This window comes from Megalobrama amblycephala, linkage group LG7 (genome assembly GCF_018812025.1).
Source record: "Megalobrama amblycephala isolate DHTTF-2021 linkage group LG7, ASM1881202v1, whole genome shotgun sequence".
In the NCBI taxonomy this organism is placed as follows: domain Eukaryota; kingdom Metazoa; phylum Chordata; class Actinopteri; order Cypriniformes; family Xenocyprididae; genus Megalobrama; species Megalobrama amblycephala.
The window spans coordinates 31,627,839-31,639,063 of record NC_063050.1 but is presented as its reverse complement, the minus strand read 5'-3'; the positions used below and the strand labels follow the sequence as shown (position 1 = coordinate 31,639,063).

The window sequence follows — 11,225 nt, the reverse complement described above, 5'->3', positions numbered from 1 at the left end:
TTAAAGACTTAGTCTACTGGCAACACAGTTTTACACTAAAAACATATTTTTACTGTAGTCCCAATTGAAGGAATCCAGTAGTCAATAGAAAATCAATCAGTAGCTCTTATGACAAAGAGCTGATGGCAAAGGGTTTAAGAAAGAGAAAGAACATTTTGGATCCGTTCTCGCCAGTTCATTAAGAATTTGAAGTTATTTACATATATTATGCGTCATTCAACTTCTCCACAATAACATAATTCTAAATCGGCTAGTCATAGGCTAGACATTTACTTACTATTTATGTATAGTGTGACTTGTATTATATAGCATAAAAAAAGACAAACATGGTATGTCTAATGGTTAATGGTACAACTTTATTTTTTTAATCACTTGGGAGTTTGTAATCAGTAGAACAGGGCTAAAACCTACAAAACAGGAAAGAGTCAATGACAAGAGAGATCTAGAAAAGAGGTCTTGACACAGGAAAGAGAGGAAGCGGAGGTCTGACTGGTGCCAGTAATGGAATCTCTCGGATCAGAAATCTTCAAACAGGGTGATTTTAACTAAGCTCTCCACCTCCCCTTGTTAACCTTCCTCAGAGTATTTAGTTCTACAATTGATCCTATACAGTAAAGGATTATGCTTTTAAATAATAATTACTCTCGTAATATATCGCCAGTGTGACAATGACTGCTTGTCGCTTAACATCTGACTAGAGAGGAGGGTAGAGGGTTGAGTGAAGAAATCTTTTCACCTCTTTCTTTAAGACCCCCAGCCAATCATCCTGATCCATTCCCTGTGTGAGTAGCATATAATGAAAAAAATGAAAACAATCATAGTGGATTATGGAGATTTTTAGCTAGTGTAGTCTAATGAAAGAAGGTATTAGATCAGATATACACTGACACCCTTTGAGGTGGAAGTGGGAGGAAGGGCTTGTTTAATGACAAACAAATAAAGGATTTGCTTAAATCCACCTTTAGATGCCCTCTGAAATTAAAGCCTAGACCCCCCTGTGAGCCCCACTCACACCTCCAAACCACCACCTGGCTGTGGGGTGCGGCCTGTCTAGGAGGAGGAGCCTGAGTTGCTCTTGTCCTCACGGGTAACAGGGATGGTGCGGTCTCCACGGCCAGCGTCTATGCCACCAGTCTTGGGTCCACAAAGAGTGAGCAGGCCATCAGCAGACAGTGTGCAGGTGATGGCAGACTGGTCCACGTTGGAAGGCAGACGGTAGCGACGGTGGAATTCACGGGAGATGTAGCCGTGATCATCCTGAGGAGTCAACCAACAGAAACAGAGAAAATGTCAGAAAAAGGCCACATTCATAAACCCATCATGCACAGATATTATTAGCACTTTACCTCATTAGAGATGACCTGAGCAAACATGTATTACCATGTGTGAAGAGGTGCCTGTTCTGTTGGAGTAAAGCTGTATTCATTTGAGTTTAAATGATTTGAGAAATTTCCAGGAAAGACTAAAATGGACCATGAGGATATATATATATATATATATACTCATGTATATATATGTTCAACAAGCACTACTGAAACAGTAGTCACCAGACTTTACCGTCTGCTGTTGATTAGGTCAGACAGAACAACAGCTTTAGGGTTAAAGCATTGTAGCACACACTCCACCAGTAAAGCCTTGAAAAGATTACCCACAAGCCCTTTACTGGCTTTTGGGACTCCAAATAGGGTGGCAGGCTATGATGCAGAAGTGACGTCAATCTGACACAAGCATTCTGAGAGATCTGCTCACTTTTTCCTCATCTGTGCCTCCCTTAAGGCTACTAAAACATGAATAAACCCACCATGCTGAAAAACTAGCTATGGGGATGGGAGGATGGAGATAAAAATAGAAAAGGAACAGAAAAGAAAAACACATCTGGGAAAGAAAAGGGGAGGAGAAGAGGTGGTAAAAGAGAGCGATGCAAACATGAATGTGCTTGGAATGACTGATGAGCTTTAAAATAATGAGCTCATAAAAGCTGAAATAATCCAAGATTTCATATTATATACATATTTATTACATATAAAAATTTAACTTGCTCCATTAATTTTTAAATTATTTATTTAAACCATTTTACTAGAACTGCATTAGTCTGCCTCAGTATGACTTATTTATTTTGGACAATGTGATTTCATGAAATCATGAATTATATTTTCCCATGCATTAACGTCTGAGAATAGTTCATAAGTCAATAGTTTAATTACACTCACTCCTATAGTTGTTCCAGATGTTGATCCAGATGTTATGTTATACACATAATGCTAGTTGCGATTTTTAGAGAGCAGTCTTAATTTTTGACGAATTCCGACTGATCCGCTGACAATTTGTAGAATTTATCATTGGCTACTGCATATGCACTATTTAATTCTTCCAGACTGTTGAACACACACATACATAGGCACTAGTATACTAGTATTATAGTGTTGTACTGTTCATTGTTCACCGCACACTGAACATTTTGATGGAATACAAGCTAAATCATTGTAAATGAAGCATTAAACATTAGAGTTGGATTAAATAATGATTCACTACTACAACTACCAACTTTCTTTCACTATCAGAAAAGCAATTAATGAGAACATTTGGATGGTTCATTTAATTTAATTGCGAGTTTCTAATTGCTAACCTCTTTTGAGGAGAGAAGAAGACATTCCCTGTCCTGTCATAATGAGTTATGACCTCACCTGTCTTTCTCCATGCTTGCCCTGGATCTCCACATAGTCATCTGTCACCTTGACATTGAGCTCATCAGGAGAGAAGTGTTTCACATCCAGGAACACTGTGAATTTGTCTCTGTCAGACCTCACCTGAAAAAAAATGGTCAAGCAGTGGTTACATTGATATGGTGTCAATTGCAGTTTCACAAGTTCACACTTACATATAATCAGATAGAGTAAAGAGTATGCAAATTTGGCATGCTGTCTAAAGGGGAGGGCTCCGAGATTGGAATTTGGCCAAAACCCAAAGTACTCCCCCGTATCCCCCCAGGAGCTGGATTGGTGGAGGGATGCTGGAATATGAATATGAAAGGCCTTGTGTCTCTTTATAATTTCTCATTACTTTAGCATGCCACTATGTAACTTAATTCCTCACTCGCTTGAGTCCGTAAAATATGGCACAATGTACCATATAAATATGAAGGGACTTTCTGCATTTATTTTTCACTGGTATTTTACCTGTATTTTGAATTATGCATTGTGTAGTGTTTTTGGGATGAAGGAAATGTCCGGAAAAGGTACTGTTAATTTTGTAGTAGAACATTATCCATTTTTCGACTGATTTTTTTGTATTCATCAGTTTTGTTCATTTCTAAATTTTAGCCTGATTCTGTTTTGTCTTCTGTCAAAGTCTGTGCATATTTCCAATTTTTTTTTTATTAGTCTTATTTGTGATTTAATTCCTGAAGTCTTGAAATGTATTTCAAGAATGGGTTTTAGCATTAACAGTGGCATTATAAAATTCAAAATCTTCTCAATTTGCAATAAAGCAATTCATACCTCAGAGATGCCTGAGTTGGAGGAGTCCAGGAAGTTGCGGAAGAGTGAGTGTCGATAGTAAGGGCTGATAGTTGAGGCAGCGAAGGGGAAGAGGTCATAGTCGAACAGGCCTTCTCCAAAGAACTGATCGAAGAGCCGGGTGGGGTAGCCCATGGTGCGTCTGATCCAGGGGTGTTGGATGGCAATATCCATAATGTCAGGCTTGGAAACTCTCAACTTCGATTAGCTAAAAGTTGACTGGCAAATCTCAGCGATTTGAGCCTGACTGTGACTACTTGCTCCTGATGTTGAGGAAATTTTCGAAGGAGAAGATGTGGACTGAAGGAGAGTAGGAGGCTGATAAAGACTGGTACAGTAGACAAAGATCCCCAAATGATGTGTGCCGTCCTCAATGGAGAAAACCCCCTGGTTATATACCTGTGCTTCAGAAAGAGGGGCTTACAAGTGGATCCCTCTGGAATGGCATTATCTCATGGTGGGAACAGTGCTGTCAGCAGAATCGGTGGGGTGCACACTGACCTGAGAATGACAGTCTAGCCCTGAATGGCTCCCGGCAGTAGCCTGGTGGCCCAGCTATCACCGGAAAATAAGTGCCTGCCAAAACAAACCAGACCAAACAGATGAAGTGGAGTGGCTGCAGAACTTTACTAATGGTGTGTTATGGCCACTTGGTTCACCAGATGTTTCATCCTCAAAATTGAAGCTTCACTAAAAAAAGTTGTTAGTCTGCAAAATTCTATGGAAACCAATGCTAAAATGTTACAGAACACAAATTACATAACATCCTGAATTGCATGTGCACTACAGTTAGTAAAGAGAGAGATTAGTGGAGGGAATGTAGTGAATGACTGCAATTCCCATGCTCTGCAGAATGAAACTAAACATAAGTATTATGTACATGTTTTTAAACCTTCAAAGCCTGACAAAATAATAATCAGAAAAATCTTTAAAAAAAAAGAAAAAAAAAAAGTGCAGTGCAGTTGCTGATATTTATATGGCCAAAAAGATAGTGTTCTTTAACGTAAATTAATGTTTATAACAGACTATTCACATAAAATCCAACTGTTAGTCTATAACTCCCAATAATGTATCTTAGAAAGATGATAATTAAAGCTTAGTTTTGTGAACAAAGCTCTTTATTAAGCAATACATGATGTACAAATAAACATTCCTTAAATGCCTGGTGTATATATATATATATATATATATATATATATATATATCCAGTAAATCTAAGTTGCTTCAGTTCAGTGTTCATCTTGAAATATCACTACGAATATAAAAGTTATTCTTATATTTACTTAACAGAAATCAGTAAAGAATTTCTCTGCAAAAAGTACCAAGACCTAAAGGTGGACATTTTTACAATTATGGTAAAAGGCGACAGAAGGCATGTAGCAGATTGTATACAACAGGTTTTTCATCAAGGTTTCTTTTGACCATTGATAATTTAGAGGCCTTATAAATATGTGGATCAAATATGATACCGCAGGCTTTATAGGGTTAAGCATTCAGAACCATGGGCAAACAAACAAGATGAATATCACATGCACTGCAAAATATATCAAAATGTTTTAATAAGGTTTGAAAAGCTTCGAGAGCTGTTTGTGAAAACATTTTGTGTCACTAGCTCTTATCATTACTACAGTGAAGTGTCATTATATTTGATCTGGTCTCTACATACATGAGTTGATCAGTGATTTCAGATTGAATAAACACTTCAAATTCAGATTTGCATGGATTATTTTTTACGCTCCTTTTTGGAGATTGAAATATTTGGACCCCTTTGACTTTGACTATAGACAAAAGAAGCTGAAACATTATATATAATATCTTCTTTTGTGTTATGCAGAAGAAGGAAAATCATACGTTAGTTTTCAGTGGCATGAGTCGTGAGTAAATGATGACAGAATTTTAATTTTTGGGCAAACTATTCCTTTCTGGATAATACCGTAGAGAAAATAGTAGTAAAAATTGAAATAATGCAAACTACACAAATTATTACATGATTTTAACATAATTATTATCATCATGCACATTCTTTTTGGTAGCAGAACTGCTGTTTTTTATGGAAATAATTTAATACTGCATATAGTAAGTGCATTGACACACATATACATGTACAGTGAAATGGCTTAACAAAGGCTTTAGGTGTGGAATATTTAACTCATCTGTCCGACCAGAGCAGCTTTGAACCCATAATTCTGATCCTAGATGTGATGACTTCCCCTCTGGTCTGTGGGGCAGCATTAGGGTAATCCCCAGGGGCTTTCACCTGGCACGCTGGTGAGGCTTAACTGTAAACCAGCAAGGCCCTGTTTCCATACCACATACTCAACAGCCTTGGCAAACAGACCCCAGCCATGGGAGGGGTGCATTGGCCAATGGAGTGAGGATGGGCGACCAGGCCACCGGATGGGTGGTTTAATCTTTGGCCAGGTTTCAGCTCAGTCAGCAGCTTTTGTCTGAAGCTTTTCTCAGTGGACTGTATCATGAACAGAACTATTACAAGAGCTTGAGGTGAAAGGATATTTTATGTCAGGCCTGGAGAGAAGATGCAAACATCTGTATCTTACAAGCATCAGTATCTTCAAAAAAAAAAAAAAAAAAAAAAAAAATCTGTCTAGATGCTGTTTATGGCCTTCATCCATTATTTGTTGATGTATTGCAAACTCCAGCAAACCTGATTCATATGTTTTGGCTTTGCCCTTCACTTTTTTGAACAATATTTTTTGAAACGTTAGCATTTATTACAGTGGAAATAACTGAACCGAATGCTCTCACTGCTTTGTTCGGAGTTTGCCCTGCAGTACCAACCTTGTCAACTTTTAAACAAGATGCAATTGACTTTGTCACCCTGCTGGCTAGGAAACTAATATTGATTAATTAGAAGTCCAAAATGCCCCCTTCACATTCGCATTGGCTATCAGATGTTCTTTATTTTACAGTTGCATGAAAAAGTATGGGAACCACTTGCAGAATCTGTGAAAATGTGAATAATTTTAACAAAATAAGAGAGATCATACAAAAGGCATGTTATTGTTTATTTAGTACTGTCCTGAGTAAGATATTTTACATAAAAGATGTTTACATATAGTCCACAAGACAAATAGCTGAATTTATTAAAATAACCCCATTCAAAAGTTTGGGAACCATTGGTTCTTAATACTATGTATGGTTACCTGTATGATCTGCAAATGTTTTTATTTTTTTTTTATTTTGTGATGGTTGAAGATATTTCATCAAAAAATCCTTGAAAACTGAAGAATCTGCAGGACCTGGAGGATTTTTCTGAAGAACAGAGTTCAGTTTAACTGCAGAACAAACAAGAGACTCATGAACAACCATCACAAAACAAACAAACAGTCGTAGATCATCCAGGTAACCACACATAGTTTTAAGAACCAGTGGTTCCCAAACTTTTGAATGGGGTTATTTTAATAAATTCAGCTTTTTTTTGTGTGTGTCTTGTGGACTATATGTAAATATCTTTTATGTAAAATATCTTACTCAGGACAGTACTACATAAAAAATGACATGCATTTTGTATGATCTCTCTTATTTTGATAAAATTATTCACATTTTCACAGATTCTGCAGGTGGGTTGGCCAATACTTTTATTAGGAACTGCAACATGACAAGTCAAAGGACACAGTGAAACAATGACTTTTTGTCAGCAGTGTTTGTCAGAAATATGCAAGGAAAACAAAGCACAAAAATTCCATTGTCATAGTAATTTAAACATATATTGAATAACAACAATGCAAAATACACAGCCATGGCTAGTACAAACTATTTTTGGCCAGTAAATTTAGTCAATTTACCAACCATTGGCAATTTTTTTTTTTTTTTTTTTTTTTTTAAACCCTGTTCTGATGCCTTTTAACATCACTGTAAATTTGTTAACACGCATTTGTAAACCTGTACATAATTATTGGCTATGCAAAAAAGACAAACAAAAAATATTGTAAAAAGCAGTTCCACCCAACCCTACTGCCCAAGTTTTAGATGTAATAACTAAACGTTGTCTATAACTTTAAAGTATGATTCTTTGTAGTGCATCACATTCAGATTGAGGCAGGAAGTGCTCAAATGCCTTCAGGATTCATCTGTTGATTCAGACATAGATCTCTCTCTTTTCTCTCGAGCGGTCACAAAGTTGAGAAGATCAATGGCTGTCACCACTCCAAACACCATTTGCTTTTGAGTAGAGGATCCATCTGTGAGATCTGAGAGAAAAAAAAATACAAGAAAAAAAGAGAAGCAATAAAAAAAAAAAAAAATCCTCATCATCCTCTCAGTGGCTATATGGGATCAGGAGGACAAGACACCATAGATATAAGGTTTAAAAAAAATGCCTTTGGCTGCATTCACGATTCGATGTCAAAGCAAAAAGACAAAAGCATTTTTACATGGAGAAAAAAATCCTTTAAAGGGGTCACAACAGGAGGAATCATATATTACTAGTTACTCTTACGATACAAAATTATATGGGAATATAATTCAAAATACTAAATAATGCAATATATTACATAATACATTTCCATATATGGAAAACTAGTGCTTATATTTTTCAATATACTGCAAAATATGCATTGACCATATATTGATACATACAAAATATTTAGAAATGAAGACAAAAATAGCATTACATATAATATTCATAAAGTTTTATCCTTTATTGTACACATACATGTTCCCATATAATTCTGTATATTTTCAAATATACTGTTAAATCAGTTAATGTATTGATCATTCATGTATATTTTCTTTGCGTAAGGGTTGATTGATGTCTGGGTTTGTCTTTGCCCAGTTTTTTTGTATTGCCTTTTATTTGTCAAATATCTTTTTGAGTTTCCCTGGTTGTTCTGTATTTGAGTTGTCTGCAAATCCTGACGAGAAGACTAATGTAAAGTCAAAAGTTTAAGCAGAGTAAATCAGAATTTCTAACATCTGGGTTACACTGAATGCATAGCTGATGCGGTTTTGTAAAAATAAAATAAAAAAATTAAATACATAAGAGCACATTATCCAGTCAATGAAGAATTATTACTCAATATGTCTGTCCATGAGAAACACTCACATTGAATCTGCTCATGGACCACCAGGGCAAAGTGATCAGTTTCCAAGATCCGAGACAGCTTTCCCATATTGTCAGTTAGACGAATCTAAAACAGGCAAAATAGTTAAGTAATGACAGATGGATTGAGTGAGCAAAAACCATCCTTTCTAAAAGTGCTGCACTAGACCCACCTGCTTGAACTGTTTGTAGAGCACTTTGCTGACAGGGTCAGAGGGCTTGACCTTTCCCGCAAGTACAGAAGCAAGCATGTTTCCCAGGGTCACCATACCCAGAATCAACCTGCAGAGAGGAAGCCAAACACAGTTTTAACCAGCGTCATTTACATTGACAAATGTTTTAATACAATAGGTACTGATGAAAAATATGGTGCAGTTGTCACCATTTTAATATGAATTTATTCTGACAAATTAAAATGTCGCATTTTCACTCACCCAGCTTCATTTACGACAGGTGCCTGGTCAAAGCCCTTTTCTTTCAAGATTTTAATAGTTTTTTGGCATGTGACTGTGGGCAGCACAGTAAGAGGAGCAGAGAGGTTTAGACTTTGCAATTTCAAATTCCACCACCTGGAAGAAATTTATGAAGAAAAATGAAGAATGAACACAGAACCAGTAACAAACGAGAGTCTGTCCAGGTTCTAAATACCTCAACTTATAAATCAACTTATTATCAACTGTATAAATGTTCATAAATAAAGTATATATTTAAAATAGTGAAAAATGGTGCTAGTTTTCACACAGAGAAGTTGTCATATCCACAATATCTCAAAAAAAGTGTGGAGTGAAATGTGTTTTCTATGGTTTCAAAGTCATATCTGACTTATAACTAAAAAAAGAACAATGTCTAAAAGATGATATGAGACAAGGTGTGCAGCAAACAAGCTAAGAAACCCAGAACTAAGTTTTATAAGCTACCGAACCATAAAAGCCAGCCTTTAAGGAGAAAAAAAGTGGATACAGGCAATAAGAAGTGAAGCATCAGCAGGAAGAATGGGTACATTTTGGGATCCCGACACTCAGTATGCCTCAGTATGCCTACATGTGCAGTAAACATTTAGTCACTGATCAAATATCCAAATGTCATATATTATATTTCCTGTAGCTGATTATGCTCCCCTCCAGTGGATGTAGTTTTAAGTGTAATATAACATGTCGCACTCTGTCTCAATTGCCTGTATCCACTTTTGTGTCCTTACTCTTGTTTTTTTGGTTCTGGGTTTTTTAAGCTTGTTTCCTGCACATCTTGTCACATTGCAGCTTTTAGACATTGTTCTGTTTTTTGTTATAAGTCAGAAATGACAAGGAGGCAGCTTCACGCATTACAAAGTCAATGGAGACGGTTGGATTGTTCCCCCCCCCCCCCCCGGTGGGCGTGGTTTTCAGATTATGACGCCTCTGTCTCTATAGATGAGACAGATTTTAACTCAAAAGTTAAAAAGTGTTCACAGGACAAGGGCAAGTTGTGTTTAAAATGTTACACATTTAGTAATATTACTTATTCAATTTAATGGTCTGATGTTCTTAAATTGTACATATTTTGCTGTTACATTAATTATTTTGTGTTTTTAATAATCATTTTACTGTTTAATAAAATAAAATGCACTTAAACAACTTATCCCATATAGTGTGATAAAAGATATACCTTTTTTGACAACAATGATCAGGACATGTTCTGTTTTTATGACATGTTGTCAAGAAAAGGTCAATATGTATATCTTTTTTTCTGTGGCAATGATTGTGGAAATGTTCAATATCTAGACAATTGATATGCCTAAGGAGAAATTTACTTAAATTTAGAAAATAAATAAATATACCCTAATGAATATTCAACAAATAAAAAGTATGACAAATAGCCCTAGTCTCACCTATACACTCCACTAAATCTTAAATTGACAAAACAATTCTCTCCTCACCAAGGTTTATTCACCATGATGTCCTCCACCCTCAGAAAGCCCTTCTGGAACATCCACTTATCACTCAAGAACTTGGACCTTTAGAGTAAATTTCAAACACAAAATAATTTGCATTCATATCAAAAACTGAACATACACACACATTTATGCATTTGGCAGATGCTTTTAACTAAAACAACTTAGAGAGCATTTAAAGGATTAGTTCACTTTAAAATGAAAATTACCCCATGATTTACTCACCCTCAAGCCATTCTAGGTGTATATGACTTTCTTCTTTCTGATGAACACAAACTCACCCTCGTACCCCTCGCTTTCGGAGAAGCTACGGTGGCCGTCTGGCCGACATGACAAAGATGTCATCTTCTGAGACAGCAGAGAGTGCATCAGCCAGTGAAGCAATGAGGTTTCTTCTTACTACTAACAAACGGTTTCTGCTTCTAATAAACCAGACGATGACGACGACTACTACTACTACTACTTTGTACGTATTCAACGTAGTGACAATGCAAGCTGCATCTAAAAACACCAATGAACATAGTGACGAAATGCAATCTGTAGAGCAGTTTGTCCGTTTAGGGTTACTGTAGAAACATGCCGGCGCATAAAGATGACTTGACATGGAGGGGGGACCCGCGGTATATGAGATAGAAATTACTCATTCTAAGGTAATAAAAACATCATGGTTCATTATGTAAGGTCTTTATGCACCACTGAAAACATAGTTATATATATT

General features: G+C 36.4%; 2 protein-coding genes across 3 annotated transcripts in view; both read right to left on the bottom strand.

Annotated features, from left to right (window-relative positions):
* Positions 1-334: 334 nt before the first annotated feature.
* cryaa (crystallin, alpha A) lies at positions 335-6,554 on the bottom strand. The gene is made up of 4 exons (XM_048197076.1): positions 4,017-6,554; positions 3,498-3,914; positions 2,685-2,807; positions 335-1,257 (listed from the first exon to the last, which is right to left on the bottom strand). The coding sequence occupies exons 2-4, from the start codon at positions 3,687-3,689 to the stop codon at positions 1,051-1,053; spliced, it is 522 nt and encodes a 173-aa protein (XP_048053033.1). The 5' UTR covers positions 3,690-3,914; positions 4,017-6,554; the 3' UTR covers positions 335-1,050.
* Positions 6,555-7,097: 543 nt separating this feature from the next.
* The window catches only part of cbsa (cystathionine beta-synthase a), a 14,847-nt gene continuing 10,719 nt past the window's right edge, over positions 7,098-11,225 (bottom strand). For both annotated transcript variants that reach the window (XM_048197028.1, XM_048197029.1), the window contains exons 11-15: positions 10,493-10,570; positions 9,012-9,146; positions 8,751-8,859; positions 8,581-8,665; positions 7,098-7,726 (exon numbers count right to left, since the gene is read on the bottom strand). In XM_048197028.1, the coding sequence (XP_048052985.1) occupies positions 7,596-7,726; positions 8,581-8,665; positions 8,751-8,859; positions 9,012-9,146; positions 10,493-10,570 (538 nt within the window). In that variant the 3' untranslated portion in view covers positions 7,098-7,595. The remainder of the gene's footprint in view (positions 7,727-8,580; positions 8,666-8,750; positions 8,860-9,011; positions 9,147-10,492; positions 10,571-11,225) is intronic.